At 56.7% G+C, this 19,857-nt stretch overlaps 2 protein-coding genes across 3 annotated transcripts in view; one reads left to right on the forward strand and one right to left on the reverse strand.

Annotated features, from left to right (window-relative positions):
* MTMR14 (myotubularin related protein 14) overlaps positions 1–4,457 on the reverse strand; it is a 31,984-nt gene extending 27,527 nt beyond the window's left edge. For both annotated transcript variants that reach the window (XM_069865962.1, XM_069865961.1), the window contains exons 1-2: positions 4,304–4,457; positions 4,093–4,232 (exon numbers count right to left, since the gene is read on the reverse strand). In XM_069865962.1, coding sequence (XP_069722063.1) covers positions 4,093–4,232; positions 4,304–4,429 — 266 coding nt within the window. In that variant the 5' untranslated portion in view covers positions 4,430–4,457. The remainder of the gene's footprint in view (positions 1–4,092; positions 4,233–4,303) is intronic.
* A 1,250-nt stretch (positions 4,458–5,707) lies between these two features.
* Positions 5,708–19,583, forward strand: LHFPL4 (LHFPL tetraspan subfamily member 4). The gene is made up of 4 exons (XM_069865963.1): positions 5,708–6,272; positions 16,753–16,989; positions 17,639–17,655; positions 17,894–19,583. The coding sequence occupies exons 1-4, from the start codon at positions 5,867–5,869 to the stop codon at positions 17,900–17,902; spliced, it is 669 nt and encodes a 222-aa protein (XP_069722064.1). The 5' UTR covers positions 5,708–5,866; the 3' UTR covers positions 17,903–19,583.
* The last annotated feature ends 274 nt before the right edge of the window (positions 19,584–19,857 follow it).

Raw genomic sequence — 19,857 nt, forward strand, 5'->3', positions numbered from 1 at the left:
ACTTCTGAACTACACAGACCCTCAGGAGGCACAGTCAACACAGGGAGGACTAGGAGTTTCCATAAGAATTGGAAAAGCATCTTGAGTGACATAACAGAGACCACATGAAGTCTGGCAATACAGAACCGCATGGCCATGCACTTAGAGATGACTAACAAGAATTTCCAGTTAGCCCTTTCTGGCTCTGGAGCTCAGTAGAAGAGCCTAGATGAACTGGTTGATCTCTGGATGTCCATATGGTACCAACATGGCAAGTCTGAAAAAAGGGAAAAATAAGATCACGGGAAATTCTCCAGTGGGACAGAGAAGCACCAGCATTACTGTGCACAGCGCAAGATCTCAGCTGAGATAAGGTGTCTGATTCTGGTGACCTACCCATGCCTGATCAGGTACAGCAAGATGGTCAGGATGGCCAGGGGACAGCATATGCTGCAAGAGAAACCACCACAGACCGAGTGGCAGAGCAGACGAAGGGAGGACGCAACAATACATGCATTCAAGTGAAGGAGAGGACTTAGAACAGAGAGGGAGAAGAACCTAAAGGCAGAGAACAATGCTGGCCCAAGAACAAATTAATACCTTTATGCTGAAGTTACAAGAAAGTTGCTAAGCTTCAGAATCAGTGAGTGTGTGGAGCAACCTATCTGCAGCTGCTGTTCTGGGAAGGATTAAAAAAAATAATCTATTATTAACATGGAAATTGATCTGTTTATGGAAAATATTAACCAAAGCGGTGCCAGTGGAAGCAGGGAAACAGCAAACAAGACCTTCAAATCCTACACTGTTTTTTTAAAAAGGATTCCATTCTCAGAATTCATAGTGGAGGCTGAGATTTTTCAATGTTTCCCAACATATAGAGCTATTTTGGCTGTCCAGCTCCATAGAGTTTTGACACATACCAGAATTAAAATAAGAAGAATCCAAGCTAATCTTCTTTAAATGTTGTGGGCATGAGGGACTCTTTAAATGTGGACATGCGAAGATGGGAAAATGCTAACACAACGTACTATACACAGGAGTATGTGAGGTTGCGTGCAGGCAAGAGATGCACACGCCTGATCAACACAACTCAAACTCCACTCATCACGGTCACTGCAAACAGCCAAGAGCTCCACTCTGCAATCTGCTTTCCCTCCTCAGACAGCACGTGAATAACATGTGCTGCAGGAATGGCCTGTGAGCAGTCTGAGATGATTTGTGGATAAATCCCAAAACCAAACTGTCCTGAAACTGAGAGATTATGATTATGTGGTCATGAGGTTGTTTTTAAATGAATGCACACAAGTAAGAGAGACATCCTGCACTCTGCTCCAGCTGTCTTTGTTTCCTTTGAAAAAGCAAATACAGCAAGAATCAAGATCTTTAATACGGTGTTACCAGAATAGCTCTATGGCACCGCTTTTAAGTCCAGAGAAAGGGATTCAGCAAGAACCTCATTCCTGGAAGATCAGAAATCGTAAAAGAAGCACCTCCCAGGGGAGCTGAGACAAGGTTTCACCTCTCAGCACACTAACTGTGCTTCTCCAGAGAGGCATCACAGCACTGGGGAATGAGTCCAAGTAGCTTGGCAGGAACTCAGGACACTTGGCAAACAGAAAAGCCCAGTGCTCCACTGGTGACATGGAAAGATAAGCCCCTCTCCCAGGCTCCCGTGCCTGTTCCCTGGGATGCCTGCACGCGCACTGGAAACCTGCCCTGCTATCCATCATGGCTGTGCTCTTGGAGCACAGGCTCTTGGAGCTTCTCATCCAAAGAGCCATCGTCAGTAACGCTAAAGATAAACACGAGCTAGAGATAAACACAGCAAGTTGGACCGAGACTACTGTAGTGAGGGGAAAGGCTTCTCTGGAGAATGTGTACAGGGCTCTTACAGGGACAAGTGATTAAACACAGCACAGGGAGGAGTAAAATCTACTGAAAAAGGTTCAGAGAATAGAGCACTTTTCAAAAGCAGCGTGAAAGAACGTCATTAAGGGTGCTTGGGACAAGGCAGAGAAAGAAGTGGAAGGAATTACATGTATCTTAACTACTTTTTTTGACTTTCAGGTATTTTTAGTGTGTTTTACTTTTACCTTCAGAAGTTTGCTGTCCAGAAGATATGGTCAGGCAACCTCACCTCTGTGTTAACCCCTCAGCCCTCCCCAGCAAGTCAGCCCCCAAACCTGAAATCACCTTTTTAAATGCAAGGGAAACACTTCCTATAATAGCAAGCAACTGTTTTGGCAACTCTCTGGGTTGCCATAAAGAACCTCTGTTTCCATCCCTGCAGCACCTGCCTGCTCCTTCTACGGGGATGTCAGAGTCCTCCGAGCGCAGGGAAGGTGCTCCTGGCTGTCAGAGGTGCTCTACCACCTTCTGTGGCTCCTGGCAAGCAGCACACGACCAAGAGACATACAGCTACCTTGGCTGATAGACAAAGAAGCACAGCAAATTCCTCACACTTCCTCCTGCACCTGCCTGGATTTTAAAGTACTGTTAGCAAAGTTTGATGAAGCAACTTCCTTTCTTCCCCCAGCTGCCCAGCTGCAAAACAACCCAGATCAGAAAACCCATCTCAGTTAAAAATACCCATTTTTGCTGGTTCCTCAGAAGCAGCTGTAGCAGCAGAATTGATGGGGCAGCACAGAGTTAAAATAAGTGAGAACTGCTTCCAACAAACCTGCTGTTCTCAAAGGTGTGAAGCACCCTGCCCACTTCAAAGAGATCTTAACAGCTGATTAAAAACATTAGAAAGATGAAAGGCAGCCAGAGACACTCAGGAAGAGGTTCTTGTGTTCTGCAATGCAAGAAGTGCAACAGCCTCTCTTTCATAATTACTCCACAGAGTACAATGATGAAACTAAAAATTGGATTTGTCTAAAAAATACCTGGCAGCTTTTACAGAGATTATCACCCAGAATTCAGGAGGGGAAGGACAAGGAAGAGCAGTCTGTTTCTGTGACTCTCAGGGACAGCAAGTCAAGACTTGGAAAGAACAAGTATTTAACACTAATTGTCACTGCTGGCTTGCAAAAGTCCCAGAAGAAAACAGGGCACTGAATGCACGTACACTTGTTTTGAATACTCATCAGAAAAAGTAAGCACCCTTTCCTCTTGCAAGAGCAGAAAAAGCAGAAGCACTCGGTTTCTCTTCCCCAAAGACACTCCTAACCACATTTACAGCTTCAGACTTCAGTTTCCCCCTTTTCTGCAGCAAGAGGTTTAATCTTTTCTGATTTATTCTAACTGTTAAGCAGAAACTCTCCCACCTGACAATCAGCTGGGGGGATTTTCCAAAGACTCCCTCCTTCCGCACTCAACCCACCTGCCAGCACAGCAGCTGACAGTTTGCCTCCCTCAGGCAAAGCAGCTGGACACAAGGGGAACTCGGATCACAATCCTTTGGAACGTGTTACTCTTGGCACAGACACAGTTTAGACTGCAGAATTACATTATGTTTTGTTGGAAGGGACAACAAAACTGAGAAGCTGTCGCTAGAGCTGCAGGGAGCAGCCAGTGCTCAACCGAGAGGTGAGACGAACACAATTCTGAGCTTGCAGGGCCAAAGTCCAGAAACGCGTTTGCTTAGACTTGCACTAAACCACAAGCGTTTCTCATTAACTCCCTAAAACTCAGCACCTGCTGACCCACGAACCACAGTGAGAGCACTGTCAAGATTATCTTGCCTGTCCGGCCCCTATCAGCTCCCACCTCGTGCCCCAAGATGTTTTCCAGGCTAAAATTCCTCTGAGCAGAGGCCTCCCAGCACGGCACCTCACCCAGACGGGGCGAGCACCAGCACCGCGAGCTCTCCGAGCCCGTGGGGCAGCTGCAGCCATAAGGTCCCAGCACTGTGCTCGGGTTCACCGGCGGACAGCGGGCAGGGAGCGTTCGCTGCCCCGAGCAGCCGCTTCTTTCGCAACCCTCCCGTCCCGGGAGCCTCGGGGAGCAGGCGCCGCCCCGGCGAGCAGCGAGGGGCCCCGGGAGCGGCGTGCCCGGCGGCTGACACCGCCCGCTATAATTAGTCGCACGGCTGCGGAGCTTCCCCCGGGGCAGAAGCCTAACGCGCCTCCACCGCTGTCAGCGGGACCGGGGGGGCACCGGGATCCTTACGGGTCGCGGCTGGCGTCGCGCTCCAGGAGGACGATGTGCCGGGGGTAGTGGGCGCAGACCTCGCCGTGCGCGTTGGGGATCACGCTGTACCGGTAGTCGCGGCCGAAGAGCTCCAGGCACCGCCGCTCGATCCGCTCCACCTGCGCACAGACACCGCTCAGCGCCCGAGCCCGTCGCGCCGCCGGTTCCCGGTCCCCGGTCCCCTCCTCACCTTAGCGGCAGCGGCGCCGCCGCCGCCGTCCTTGGCGCGGTACTGAGCCCGGGAGAACTCCAGCAGCAGCTCGGCCAGGGCGCGGTCCCCGGAGCCCGCCGGGGGGCAGCCGCGGGCCGCCGCCATCCCCACGCCGCTCCGCCGGCCCCCGCCCCCCGCCACTTCCGGTCTCTCGGCCAATCGCCGCCCCGAAAGCCCCGCCCCTTCCGCCCCACCCCCTCGTAACCCGCCCGTGACGTCATCGGGGCGCGACGCGGGCGGCCGGCGCGGGCCCCGCCGCTCCGGTACCGGCGCTGCCAGGAACGGGGCCGTGCATAAACCACGTTTAGGCTCCCTCAGGCGTGAGGCGGCCCTCAGGCCGGGCTGCCTCACCCGGTACCGGAGCCGCAGCGAGCCGGGGAATGCTTGAAGCTGTGAATAAACTACGTTTAGAGCCGCGCAGGTGTAGAGCGGGCTGCGCTCCCCGGTACCAGAGCTGCAGCGAGGCGGGGGGCGCCGAGGCTGTGCATGAGCCGCGGGGAGAAGGGTCTGACCTTGGCGCTGCGTGCTAAGGGCCCTGCTCTTTAGAAAGAATCCTCAAGTGGGTGTTAATTAAAGCAGCCCCTCCCCGGGGGGGCCTCCACACACGAGACGGGTGAGATTGACGGTAGCGCAGGCCTCGCACCGGGGCTGGCGGGCAGCTCCTTCGCTCTTAGAGGGGAACACGGAGGGGTTTCAATCTGTTTATCCCCGATTGAGGACTCCGATGGAACCTGGAGGTGTTCCAAGTCAGGTGGGAGGAAGCTCGGAGCACCCTGGTGCAGCAGGATGGGCTTTGAGGTTCCTTCCAACCCAAACCATTCCATGATTCCGTGATGAGGCCCCGGGAGCAGCTCCCGAGCGCGGAGTTCAGCAGCTGAGAGATCTTTACCGCCTTGAGAAGGAAACTGGCCCGGGATGGCCCGGTCTCCGCTGGTGTTTTGGGGCCAGCGGGAGGCGGCCGGGGCGGGGGAGGGGTTTGCAGGGCCCCCGCCGCCGCGAGCGCAGCCGAGCGCGTTCCGGAAAGAGCCGAACTGAGCCGAGCGCGTTCCGGAAGGAGCCGAGCGCGTTCCGAGCCGAGCGCGTTCCGGACGGAGCCGAAGAGAGCCGAGCGGGTTCCGGAAAGAGCCGAACTGAGCGGAGCGCTGCCGAGCGCGTTCCGGACGGAGCCGAGCGCAGCCGATCCCGCGGCGGGCGGGGCCGGGGCGGTGCGGTGCCCGTGGGGCGGGCTCGGCTCGGCTCCGCAGCGGCGGGAGGGGCCTGAGGCGGGGTGGAGGAGGAGGAGGGGTGTGTGTGTGTGTATGTTAGGGGGGCGGGGGGTGGGGGAGCAGGGAAGGAGGTGAAGTGAGGCGGGGGGGGGGGGCGCGTGCCCGCGCGGCGGGGGCGCGCGCGGGGTGCAGAGGCGGCAGCCAAGATGGCGGCGCGGGTGGCGCAGGGGCCGGCGCCCCGCGGGCGAGCCTAGGCCGCGGGGTTTCCCCCCCCCCCGCTTCCCCGCCCCGCCGCCTCCTTCCCCCTCCTCCTCCTCCTCCTCCGCCGGCCGCCAGGATGCTGCCCTCGCAGGAAGCCTCCAAGCTGTACCATGACAACTACGTGCGGAACTCGCGCGCCATCGGCGTGCTCTGGGCCATCTTCACCATCTGCTTCGCCATCATCAACGTGGTGGTCTTCATCCAGCCCTACTGGGTGGGCGACAGCGTCAACACGCCCAAGCCGGGGTACTTCGGGCTGTTCCACTACTGCGTGGGCAGCGGGCAGGCGGGCCGGGAGCTCTCGTGCCGCGGCTCCTTCACCGACTTCAGCACCATCCCCTCGGGCGCCTTCCAGGCGGCGGCCTTCTTCGTGCTGCTGTCCATGGTGCTGACGCTGGGCTGCATCACCTGCTTCGCGCTCTTCTTCTTCTGCAACACCGCCACCGTCTACAAGATCTGCGCCTGGATGCAGCTGCTGGCAGGTACCCACCGGTAGCCCCTGGTACCCCTCAGCACCCGCTGATCCCCACTGGTACCCACCGGTACCCATCAGCACCCACTGGTACCCACCGGTACCCATCAGCACCCACTGGTAAACCACCAGTACACATCAGCACCCACTGGTATGCTCTGGTCCCCACCGGTACCCATCAGCACCCACTGGTACCCACCGGTACCCATCAGCACCCACTGGTAAACCACCAGTACCCACCAGCACCCACTAGTAAACTACCAATACCCATCAGCACCCACTGGTAGGTACCCATCAGCACTCATTGGTACCCACCAGCACCCATTGGTACCCATCAGCACCCTCTGGTCCCCACTGGTACCCACCGGTACCCATCAGCACCTACTAGTACCCATCAGCACCCACTGGTAAACTACCAGTACCCATCAGCACCCACTGGTAGGTACTCTCTGGTACCCACCAACACCCGTTGGTACCCATCAGCACCCTCTGGGCCCCACTGGTACCCTCTGGTACCCACCAGTACCCATCAACATCCACCAGTACCCACTGGTACCCATCAGCACCCTCTGGGTCCCACTGGTACCCTCTGGTACCCACCAGTACCCATCAACATCCACCAGTACCCACTGGTACCCATCAGCACCCTCTGGTACCCATCAGCACCCTCTGGCACCCATCAGCACTCTCTGGCACCCATCAGCACCCACCGGCACCCGTTGGCAACCTGGGGCAGGGGACAAGGGGTTCGCTGGGGCAGCAGCGCTGAATGCAGGTGGCTGGGCAGCCCCAGGCAATGGGGACAGGGGCGCCTGGCCACAGGGTTGCTCGAGAAAGCTGGGCTGGGTCCAGGCACTGCAGGGCCGTGGTTCCAGCAATCAGCCCGAGGGCTTACTGAGACACCCAGGCCGGGCACTAGCAGTGACGGAGCACCAGGAACAAGTGCCAGCTCTGGGCACTGGCACTTAGGGTTCTCCAGGCAGAGATTGGCCACAGCGAACATCAGGGTTACTCAGGGAAGCTGGGCTGGGCACAAGCACTGCAGGGCCATGGTGCATCCCAGTCAAGAACTGACCCTGAGACACTCCAGGGCTTCCTGGGACACCCAGGCAGGGCACTAACACTGATAGAGTATCAGGAATCGGCACCAGCTTGGGGCACTGAGCACAAGGGCTCCCCCAGCACTGGTATCAAGGCTCCTGGCCACAAGAAACACCAGGGTTAAGCCAGGAAGCTGAGCTGGGTACAAGCCCTGTGGATCCATAGGATATCCCAGCAAGAACTGGTCCTAGGACCGTGGTTCCAGCAATCAGCCTGAGGGCTTCCTGGGACACCCAGGCCAGGCACTAACACTGACAGAGCACCAGAAACGGGCACCAGCTCTAGGCACTGGCACCTAGGACTCCCCAGGCAAGATATGACCCCAGGAAAGCACAGAGCTGCCTGAGCCGTGGCAGGAAAGTTGGGTCTGGGATCCACCTCAGGGGACCCGAGAAAAGGCACCAGCCCCGGGACACCTTGAGCCAGGGACTGGCCTTGGGGCACCTCAGGGGCCACTTTTAGAACACCTTATAATGAGAACTGCCCACAGAGTCAGGGAGCAGCCCCAGGATGCCCTGAACCTGGGACCAGGCCCCTGGAGACACAGCCATCCTAGGGCATCCCGCATCAGGGAGCAGTTTCCCTGTCTACCCAGCTCCGAGGGCATCCCTGCACATGACCAGCCTGCAGGGGACACCACTTCAGGGTAACTCTCAGCCCTTGGAGGTGCCCCACCACTGGCAGGAGACCGTGCAGGGACCTTCCAGCCCTGTGACAGGATCTCTCCACAGGCAGCTTCAGCTCTCCCGTAAAGAGATGTTTTGCCCAGGCCCCTTCTCTCCCTCTAGCATCATGAAAGGTCTGCGAGGACAGCCCTTCCCCAGCTGTAAGCATAAAGAGGCCCTGAATACAGTGCTTCCCACAGAGGGACACCATACATTTACCTTCATTTCTCCTCAAAAGTTACCATTCCCCCAAAAGTGGCCCTGTTTATGGGTCCTCCTTTGCTCCCTTCACAAAAGAAACCCCACTGCAGATGAACCCAAACATTCTCATAGACTCACTCCTCAAAGGGACACCATGCAGTAACCCAAACTTTTCCCTGAAAGGCGACCTGATGCCTTTGTTGGTGAGGATCCCAAGTATCCCCTTGTGCGCAGACTTCCAAACTGTCCTCACAGAGGCTCTGTTCTTTCAGAAGAAGGACCCCAAAAAGAGGTGCTAGGCTTCCCATGGTAGCAGGACCCTTCAGTTCCTTCTCCTTCCAGTTTTACCATATGTGGAAAGACGTTGCATTTGTCCCCACTGCACAGAAAGGGTGAATAGGTGCAGAGCTTCCACCAGAAGGACCCAGAGCCCCCCATATTCCTAATGAAAGGACCCCAGTCTGTCCTGAGAGAAGGGCCTCCCCCCATGCTAGGGGGCTGCAGCTTGCCTGGTTCTCTCCCTTGCAACTGGCTCGGGCTGGAAAGCCTGACCTCTCCTCACCCTGATCAGGACCACAGCCGGACCTGGTGCTGCCTTGGCTTATCGGGAAATTCCTTCATCTTTAATTTTCCCTGCCCCGAAGATTTACCGGTTTAAGGCAAGCTCAGAGCCCAAATCCTACCGATTGTCAGCAGCTTAATCAAGTGGCTTGCAGCGCCCGGCCAGCGCGGCTGCTGCACAGGGAGCTGCGGGGCAGAGGGCACTGCACCAAAGGCGGTCCTGGGCTTCCTCACCGGTGTCTCGTGTCCTGTGCTGGCTCAGGGCTTGGGTGGCCAGAGCAGCACCGTGTGGCTGTCCCCTCTGGGTGCCCCTCACCCTGTGCTGTGACTTGTCCCTGCTCAACTTCCCACCTTGCTGCTACGCTTGTGTTGCTCACAGCTGTGCTTGTGAGAACCCTGTGTGCGTGTCTTGCTGGGGCCATGGACCGGCTGTCCTGGCTCCAGCCAGCCCAGGCTTGGCTCAGAGCTCTCCCCAAGCAGTGTGGTTCTGTGGCCTTTCTGTGCTGGCCAAAGTCCAAAGTGGCATTTGCAGAGACTGGCCATCCACTCTGCCTTGAGATGAGGCAGCATGAGAGAGCTTCTGTCCTGCTGGAGAGGCTGGTGTCACCCTAAGTGAGGGTCAGGATGCAGAGGTGATGAGGTAGTGTGTCCCAGCAAGAGGGAGACTCATCTAGGGAAGCCTGGACAGGGCTGGACTTCCCTGGGCATGTCAGAAATAGCCACAAGTGGATGTCTTAGCTTGTGCGTGGAGAAAGAGCTGCTGTGACCCATGGAGAGGACAATATTGGCCAAATACCATGGGCAGAGCAAGGATGTGGCACCACAAGACAGCAAAATTTAGAGATTCACCTGTCTGGAAGGTCAGAGGGTCGTACCACGGCAGAGGGCTTGGATGGACAGAGAAGGGAAAGGCATTCCTCCTGCCTCTGTAAGGTTTAGGTGAAGGAGGACTTGCACCGCTCTGGCAGAGGCAACAGTGAGGCCCAACATTTCATGGTCTCATTGGTGGAAACCAGGTGAACAAGGTGAAAGGCAGAGAGATGGGGCAGAGGTGGGTTGACCCTGTCCCTGTGGGATGGCCGGTGCAGAACACAGGGCTGTTGAGTGAGGGCATGAACAGGCTCTTCAGAAGAGAAAAATCAAGAGCAGAAAGGTGGGGGAGGAAGGGGATCAGGAATTCAGTATCTCTTTCTGAAAAAAAAAAAAAAAAAAGTTTAAATCATCAATGTCTAATTAGTGGACAGCAATCAAGGAAGGGTTTAATTAGAGCTTCACAGAAAGCCTCAGCTCAAAAGCCACTGCCCCCCTAGGAGGCAACTGGATCTAATTAAGAGGAGAGACTCTGCTTTATCGCAAATAGAAGCGTAGCCATCTGCCCTGTTCAAAATCCCAGTAACGCAAAACTGGAGATTTTGCTAAATCCTTCTGTTATAAAACCAGAAATGGGCCTTTAACATGAGCATGTCAACAACTGGATGACTGACAGCACCCTGATGCCATCCCAGTCCTCAAAATCAGCAGAGCAGCTCCTTCAGAAAGTCCCGTGGGATGTTGCTTACTTGAAGAGAAATGGGCTGTGAGGGCGATTCCTCTTGTCTGTGCTCTGTTGAGGGCAGGAGCAAGATGAAGGCAGCTGGGCTGATTTTGTGGCTGCCTCTGTTCCAGCAGCCACACAGCAGTCATCTGCTGGAGACAGAGCACAGGAATACATCACCGCCACCACACACTGAGAAGGCTTCCCAGGAGCCTGAGCATTTCCTCCGATTCCCTAATCCTCTGCTGTAACGCAAGATGTGGTCATCCTGTGAGTTAACTCCAAGCTTTGAAGAGACTTGTCCCAGTATCTGGCACTAACACTGGAGCAAGAGACCTTGGCCACCTCTGCGTGGCACCACACTCACGTGCCTCTTGTGAGCAGACCAGGGGCTCTGGTTTCATGTCAACTTTGGTTTTGTACTTACAATCTACTGAGGGTCAAAAGAGGCAGCCGGCTGAGCACACAGTCCGTCTTGCATGGAGGGAGCAGCTGGCCGTGTTTGAAGGTGTTCCCTTGCACTCCAGGTCCAGTAGTCGATGTGGTGAGACCTTCTAGCTCCCTCAGGCCAGGCACAGGCATGATGCAAGGGCTGCTTTTCCACCCAGGGCCCTGTCATTGGCCACAGGGCCGGGATTTCTCGTTATCAGTGCCACTTTGGGGTCAATTATGCCCTGTCCAGGCATCATGCCCTGTGGAAAATGTGACAATACAAATTTATCATGGTCCTTTTCTCCTTTGGGAGACCCCTGTCAGTGCTCCACTCACCTCTGGGATGGGCACTTCCCTCCCACCAGCCTGTGAACTGGCAGCAGAGGCAGAGCCTGGATCAGCAGCTTCATCTTCTGCTCCTGAGCTGCGTTTGCCACCATCTGAGCAGGGACAGCACAGCTGCATGACATCGTTTCGGCATATCCAAGGGGAAGAGTGGTCAGGAAGCCCTTTGCCCACTGCCAGGTTGAGCACGGTGGTGTTGGTGGTGTGGCTGCAGCCTTACGGGAGAGCGGGGTCTGGCCTGAGCCAACGCCGTGGCCACGAAACACTTCCTGATGCTGGTGGCGATGCAGTGAATCTGCTGAGTGATGTCAGCATGGGCTTGTCTTCCCGACTGGGACTTACTGGAGAGCCAGCTCCTCTCAGAGAGAGTTTGAGGTTTCAAAAAAATTGTTTTCATGGATATAAAAGTAAGTAATTGAAATTCTTATTGAAAAAATGAGAGACAGATACCCCAGTCCCAAACCAGCCAGGAGCATAACTGGGACAGCTGCTGGGAATGAGCACAAAGTAGCCTCAAGCCCTTAGAATCATAGAATCACTAGGCTGGAAAGGACCCACTGGATCATCGAGTCCAACCCTTTCTACGCCCAAGGGAGAAATAGGGCCAGTATATGATCTTCCAGGTGAACCTGCCAGCCTTGCAGCAAAAATAAGACATCACTGCAAAAAAAACCCCTTATGTTTGCTGAATTACCGTCTCTGGCCCCAAAAAAAGCTTTCCTGAAAATCCCTCCTCTCCTTCCCCTGCCATTCCTGTCGTGCTGCGTGGACAGGAGCAGCAACACAGCACAGACTTCGCATCTGTCCAGTGCTTTGTGCTCTGCAGCAGCCAGCTCTGGGCTTTGGAAGGCAGCCTAACCCTCCCCGGTAGCTGTTAACGTGCCTGTGGACCCGCAGGGAGAGGCTGAGCCGGGTGTTCAGGAGCTGCTCGTGTCCTGGAGCTTACATCCCTTAACTGTTGTTCCAGATAAAGTAACTGTCAGTTCCGATTCATACAAACTCGTTACTCTATTCTGAATCTCGCTGATTTTTTTGGCTCAGAAACAGCCTGGGGAGCAAAATGCCGTAAGGGGAGCTCCTGTCTGTGTAAATGGACGGTGCTTGCTGTCTCGAGCACGCTGCCTTTAATTTTCATTTATTTTTGAGTGCTTTCTGGTTTTAGGAAGCAGGGGCTGTGTTTGTTCCCTTTCCTTTCAGCACTCAGCTCTCAGGAGATTTCCTAGTTAGAAGCAGCCCCTCCTCCCGCAGGGCTTTGGGGTGGTGTGTGGGGCTAGGGGCACTGGATTAGGGATCCTGCAGTGAGGGATTTGTCACCTAGAGCTTCTTCGCCTTCAGTACAAGGTGGATATGAGTGGGTTGTGGTCGCTGAAACACTCTTGGCAGAGAGATGTGTCTATGGTGAAGGTGTGTCGTGTGGCAGGGTGATGCTCTAGATGAGGCCACCTCTCTCAGCTGCAGGGCACGTCCTTAACTCCTTCCACCCAAGGCAGGCGAGAGCAGCCAGTCTTCAATCCAAACCTGCACACTAAACTAGACAGCAAAAGTGATTAAAAAAACCAGATTTGAATCCTGCAGGTACAACTGCACAGGACTGGGGTGACACTGGGATAAATCCAAGTACTTAACAAACATGAGTTACTCAGATAGTCCAAATTAGTTAAAGGCACCTTCTACCAGGAGGAGCCTCCTCATCTGTCTCTGCTAGAACTTTGCTCCAGTGTTGTATCCTGAGTCATAACATTGATTTCCCTTCAATTAATTTAGTTTGCAAGGATATCAGGAGCCCATTTCATTTCTAGGGGACCCTGACAAGGGAGCACCAAGGAGTGGGAAGCCATGAACCAGCTGTGAAACCACACCAAGAAATACTGATGACCCTGGGAGCAGAGCCCCAGACCCAGAAGGACCCCATCTGCAGTCCTGCTCATCCTTCTTCCACATCCACCCTGCCCCAGTCAGCAGTTCAATGCCCAGTCTCAAATCTGTCTGTCCAACTGGGGAAACTCTGGAAGAGGGACTTGGAGGCCAGGGCTTGGGGATGGCAGCTGGGGGTGATGAAGTGGCCAGCTGTCCTCGGTATCACCAGCAGTGGGGACTGGCACCACAGTCTCTCAGAAGAAGGGGAATACAACTGAAATGGATGAGAGTCAGGTTATTATTTTCCTTTTTAATAATGGCTCCTGTAGGAGTCATCACTTGGTGTTTTTTATGCGGTTGCAAGGTGTAGAAATAAGCTGTTTAAAAAAAAAACACCACGTTTTCCTGCAGGTCCACAAGGGACCTCAGCGCATTTAGAGGCAGGTGCTGGCAGAAGGATGCTATGGGCAGAGGGACGGGCAGGCAGAGCCCTGTCCTCACAGAATCACAGAATCACAGAATCACCAGGTTGGAAAAGACCCATTGGATCATCGAGTCCAACCATTCCTATCAATCACTAAACCATGTCCCTCAGCACCTCATCCACCCATCCCTTAAACACCTCCAGGGAAGGTGACTCAACCACTTCCCTGGGCAGCCTCTGCCAGTGCCCAATAACCCTTTCTGTGAAGAATTTTTTCCTAATGTCCAGCCTGAACCTCCTCGCGCCCTGCAGACCTGCTGCATGGGGCTTGTTGGCAAGGGCAGCACCGAGGCCTGTTGACTGCGTGGGGATCACCTCCTTGTTCTTGCTCTGCACTTCAATGTCGCTCCTTGCTGCAGGCACAGGAAGGTGTTCCCAGGACATCAGGCAGCCTGGGGACATGCAGCAAGAGGAATTGCTTGTGACAGAGCAGAGGACTCAACTTGCTGCTGGGAACACGTAGGACAGACGGGAAGAAGAGAGTGCAGTGCTGTTCTTGGCTGGGAGAGGACCTGCCCTTGGCGGCAGGGCTCGCTGTGCGCAGCAGCGAGGGACTCGTGGAAGAGGCTGGTTGCCTTCGGGCAGAGGCGTTTGGGTACACACGTGGCTCAGGAGCGCTCCTTTGCCTTGGTAGTAAATGTGTAGTTTAATTCTCTCTGGCAGACAGAGGCTGTGAGATCTTGAGGAGGAACCAGAGCAGGCAGGTGCAGTCCAGAGCTAGCCCTGGTTGTCCTGGCATTTGCCAGCGCTGCCTGTCCCCCCTGGCTGTGTGGTGACAACCCGTTGGATTGATGGCTCACGTGTGGTGTGTTTTTCCTGTACCTTTTTGAGCTGCTCTCTGCTTTCACCTTAAACCTGTCTCTCGTGTCCTCCATGAATGCCGTAGCCCTCCAGCACCAATTAATCCACTCCCACCCTGCTGTGTTTGGGACCTGCTGATGTCCTGGGAGGACCTCAACCGTGCAGCTGCGGTGATTGCAGAGCAGTGAGCTCTTGGGGAGCTCCTGCTTTACTCAGGCAGCCGGATCCATCCCGAGCCTAAATAAATGGTCTGAAATGCAGAAGAAATACTGATGCTTGCAGAGTCCAGGGAAAGATCCATGAACAAAATAGGCTGAGAGAGTTGGGGTTGTTCAGCCTGGAGAAGAAAAGGCTCCGAGGAGACCTTATAGCAACCTTCCAGTACCCGAAGGGGGCCTACAGGAAAGCTGGGGATGGACTTTTTACAAAGGCTTGTAGTGATAGGACTGGTGGGGAATGGCTTTGGATTGGAGAGGGGCACATTTAGACTAGACTTAAGGAGGAATGTCTTCACCATGAGAGCAGTGAGGCACTGGAACTGGCCACCCAGAGAAGGTGTAGCTGCCCCATCCCTGGAGGTGTTCAAGGTCAGGTTGGATGGGGCTTGGACAGCCTGATCCAGTAGGAGGTGTCCCTGCCCATAGCAGGGAGGTTGAAATTAGATGATCTTTAAGGTCCCTTCCAACCCAAACTATTCTATGATTCTAAGTGCTGCTGAAAAGGACTGTCTGAGGGACAGACACAAAAGCTAGGAGCCTGCCCAAGCCCCTGCTGGTGCAGGCAAAATTGACACCTGATTTTTTTTTTCTCACTTTAATTTACCTTCTCGTGCTGCCCTACTCTCTTCTGGGCTGAGAGGGGCTGTCGGTGGGGGCTGCTGGCCACTAGGCAGCTGGAGCCCTTGCCTTCCCACTGCCTGTGCTTTCCTGTGGCCTCTCCGTGCTCTTTCCTCCTCCGCACCGGTTCCGGCAGAGCCGTTACAGCCGTACGCATCTCCAGGCAGGGTCACGTCAGCCTGACCAGTGCTGTGGGGGCAAAACCACCGCCTCGATGTGGGCATCACCACAAAGCACCTCAGCACTTTTCACAGCTGCACTGCACCAGGAGCTCAGCGGGGTCCTCAAATCCTCTTGGCATCTCTGCTTTCCTGAGGAGAGTCCCCAGCACAAATCTCCTGCCTCCTCCTCGTCTTTAAGTCAGGCACTCACCTGAATTAAGTGGCACCTAGCTCGAAGGTGCTTGGCTCAGCAGGCAGGCCAGGTTGCTGCTCCCCAGCGACAGCGCAGTGCACAGTGACAGTGCTGATTGCATGTCTCCTTCTAGAGGGGATCATTCTGGGTTGGTCTGGTCCCGGAGGACAGGGACTTTCCCCAGATGTGGCCACGCTTGCCTGAGTGTCCCTGATGTTTGATGTGCTGGAGATGCCAGCTTGCCTGCTTCCTCACACGAGCACCACGCTCTGCAGCCACGCAGTGCTGGGGTGCCACTTGGTCTGTGTGTGTTCATAAATCAGCTTGCAGGGCTCACCTGCCTGCAAAGATGCTTTCACCAAGCAGGTTTGCAGTGTGGACGGAGGCAGCAGGGACCAAGCAGCAGCTGGCAGGTGGTATTACGTGCTGGTGTGCGCTGCCAAGGGCAAACTCGCCTCGGCATCCCTGCCCTTTCCTGGGGAGAGTGGTCGGCGCAGCTCATCAGGATGCAAGTGCCGTGCCAAGGCTCAGCGCGATGCCCGGTGCCAGCCCTGCGCTAACTCCCCACCCCCTCCTGGGACTTCCCTTCCCTACCAAGAGCAGCTAAAAGCTCACATCAGCACCCCGAGAGCTCATCAGCCAGACCACTGGTTGTCCCACTCACGCCTGGCAGGGTGACGAGGAACAGGGAGGCACTTTGTCACTCCTGTGGGCACAAACCTCTCAGTTCTTTCCTAACCCGGGACAAAAATACTCACATCACACCCCAGCTTCTCTACAACCTCATTAATATTTTTAGCTTTCCCAGCTGAAGTGAGAAGCTTTTGTACTGGCTGTAGTCAGAAAAAGCATTGTCTCTTTACCTTGACACAGGTTTCATCTCAGTATTTCCCTTCCCGTTCGTCCTGGTGCTTCCTGATGGCTCCCTGCTTGGCACAGAGCGAGGAGTGAGCCCCTGGGAGCTCGCAGGGCGGTGAGGAGGTCGGGTGTGTGTGCTCCTGGGGATGATGCCTCTCTTGGCAGGCAGCATCCCTCCCCGCAGCGCTCTGGTGGCTCCTGCCCACGTGCAGGAGGCTTGTGGTGATGAGGAAAGCCTGCGGGGAACCATTGATCCTGTGGCTGGTGCTCGAAGAAACCAAGCCCCTGACGTCCGTGTTTGTGTGTGAGCCAGGTTTGGGGCAGCCACGTGCAAATGTATCCCCAGGGGAGCGGTGGCCATCACCTGCCACGCTGCCTGGCTGTCATGGGACCCTCGTGCGCCGACCAGGGGGGCTCCGTGCCCCCTCTGATGCTTCTCCCTCTTCTTTCCACTCCTGCAGCGCTCTGCCTGGTTCTGGGCTGCATGATCTTTCCCGATGGCTGGGATGCAGAGACCATCCGGGACATGTGTGGGGAGAAGACAGGGAAATACTCCCTGGGCGACTGCTCCGTGCGCTGGGCTTACATCCTGGCCATCATTGGCATCCTCAACGCCCTCATCCTTTCCTTCCTCGCCTTCGTCCTTGGCAACCGGCAGAATGACCTGCTGCACGAGGAGCTCAAAACAGAGAGCAAAGGTGAGCACGGCGCTGCCAGGGGGCCCATGCCACAGCCCTTGGGGTGGGATCTTCATAGAATCACCAGCTTGGAAGAGACCCACTGGATCATGCAGTGGGTGTCTTCCAGCCTGGTGATTCTATGATTCTATGGTCATCAAGTCCAACCATTCCTATCAAACACTAAACCATGCCCCTCAGCACCTCGTCCACCTGTGCCTTAAACACCTCCAAGGAAGGTGACTCAACCACTTCCCTGGGCAGCCTGTTCCAGGGCCCAATGACCCTTTCTGTGAAAAATTCTTTCCTAAAGTTCAGCCTAAACCTCCCCTGGCGGAGCTTGAGGCCATTCCCTCTTGTCCTGACCCCTGTCACTTGGGAGAAGAGCCCAGCTCCCTCCTCTCCACAACCTCCTTTCAGGTAGTTATAGAGAGCAGTGAGGTCTCCCCTCAGCCTCCTCCAGGCTAAACACCCCCAGCTCTCTCAGCTGCTCCTCGTAAGCTTCCTCATTCCCTCTTGGGTGGGAATAGCCCAAGAGGCTTGGCCCCTCCAGTAGCCGGCAACCACGAAACGATCCCGTGGGCTTAGCTGCCACCTGCAAAGCGCGGCAGGGCGGGAGGGGGCTGCTGAGCCCCTGCCCTACGTGACACTCTCTCTTCTCTTTCCACAGATTTTGTTGGCACTGCGGTAAGTCCTGAGTGTCACCTGTCCCCTAGCCCTGACGTTGTTGTGTGTCTGGGGCTGACTGTGCTGGGTGGCCCCGCATGGGACACGGGGGATCCCTGGCTGTGTGGGGCAGTGGGGGACCAGCAGGCTCCACCATCGTGCCACCGGCATGTGCCATGTGCACACGCCGTGTGCATGGCACATGCCGGTGGCACGATGGTGGAGCCAGACCTCCCGACGCGCTGTGCTCTCCCCGCAGAGGATATAACGCTGAGCGCCCGCAGCAGGACCCTCTTCCCGCAGCTGGCAGCCTGGGCGCTCCCTCCCCATCCTGCCCTTCGTCTGCTGCCAGCGGCCACGCAGCGTCCCGCTCCGGGGATGTGCCGGCCGCCTGCCACGTCCACAGCCACCTCCATGTCCACGCCGGCACCGTCATCCCACGCACCCGACCAGCTCCGTACTCCTCACCGCCCGCAGGCTGCCGCCAGGGGAGGAGGCCCCAAATCCGCTTCGTTCGAGAACAGCGTCCAACTGCGGTTTCCTTTGGAGGAAAAAACAGAGTTTTTAACAGATTTCTACAGCCCCAGGACTCCTGACCCGCTGCCTCCCACCTGAACAGGCACCCAGTGATGCCCCAGCCCCCTCCCCACTCCCATTTTGTACAGCTCCGAGATCCTGTCTCCACAGCCGGCCAGGATGGGGCCCAACCTCTACTTTTACGTGTAAATTCATATTCTCTAAACAGGGTAAAGTGACTTGAGCCCCCCTCACCCCAGGAGCCCGGTCCCGGGACGCGGTTGTTTCCCAGTGCGTGGCTGGGGCCGCAGGCTGCCACTCGCTTCCCCCCGCAGCGTGGGGACCGCAGGGGCCTCGCTGCTGCCGGAACACCCGACTCGCGCCGCCGCTGAATGTAAATCCTGGTAAGTGGGAGCAGCCGAACATGCAAAACCCCCGGGGTGGGCGCAGGAGGACCCCCCGCCAGCCCTTTTCCTGAGCCGGCCGCGGGCTGTTGCCAAACGCCTTCCCTCCCCATCCCCATACGGTGCTTTATCTCCACTGGTGACGGCGAAGCTCTCTGCCATGCAGCGTGGCCGCGTGCCCTGGCTGCACCTCGCATGGCGATGGCCCGTGGGGAGGCAGCTGAGCCCGGCAGCCTCCGAGCACGACCCAGGCTCCATCGTGCACGTACGGTGCCCGGCGCCAAGACCCTCGGTGCCCTCCCTGGCACGGGCGGCGAGGCCCGGCTGCGGCTCTGCTGGCCAGACCGGCACGTGGGGGGCTCCGGTGGCCGCAGCCCTTGCAATGCAATAAAGTCCTCAGCACTGGCCGCGTCTCAGCGCGAGTAGCCGGGGGCTGCTTGCAGGGCCCCCAGCGGAACAGCGGGATGGGGGCTCGCGGGGACCCTGGCAGGACGAGGCCGAGCTGAGCACAGGGAGCAGCCCAGGGGAGAGGAGCTGCTGCCCATCCGCAGGCATCGGGGCCCGGGAAGCCAGAGGGAGACGGCAATGAAGGGCCCTGCGGGAACCACCACGCGGCCTGGCAAGCCGGGGTGCCCAGGGCTGGCGGGAGCTGGTAAGTCACGGCCTGAGAGCCCGTGGGGCGGCGGTGAGGGACGGAGCTGTGCCAGATCACCGGCTGGGAGCCAAAGTCACCTGGGCCGGCGAGGGTGCCGGGGTTCCGCTGCCAACGGCCTCTGCCAGCCACGAGCCCGGCGGCGCCTCCATCCCTCTGGCAGCGCCCGCGTCCCCGGAGCAGGGCTGGCAGGAGCCCCGGGCGCCCAGCCCTGCCAGCAGCCGGGTCTCGCCGCCTCGGGAGCGCTGCTGCCGGCCCAATTGGAAAAACAAAGAAAAATCAGTGGAGAAAGGAATACAGTAGCTGTAATATATCTGTATTTTAGTACAAAGTTTGATACAGTGTTTCACAAAACCTTATTGAAAAATATAATTCAAACCAGATGATCTCGGAGCCCTGTGGTGTGGGGGGACGGGGACGGGCTCCTCTGAGCGCTGGTGATGAGGATGAGGGGTGTTGCAAGGAGGGTGAAGGACCCTGCGTGGGCCCCAGGCCACACAGGGAGGAGAGAGGGAAGGGAGAAGTGGGGGGCACTGGCCAGCGAGTCCCCAGGGAAACGGTGTGTCCCACCCTGGGGCGAGACAAGAGGTGGGGTGGGGGTCTCATCCATCCCAGGAGCGTTTCAGCCCCCCGCTCTGCCTACCCACGGGT

This window comes from Phaenicophaeus curvirostris, chromosome 11 (assembly GCF_032191515.1).
Source record: "Phaenicophaeus curvirostris isolate KB17595 chromosome 11, BPBGC_Pcur_1.0, whole genome shotgun sequence".
Classification (NCBI taxonomy): domain Eukaryota; kingdom Metazoa; phylum Chordata; class Aves; order Cuculiformes; family Cuculidae; genus Phaenicophaeus; species Phaenicophaeus curvirostris.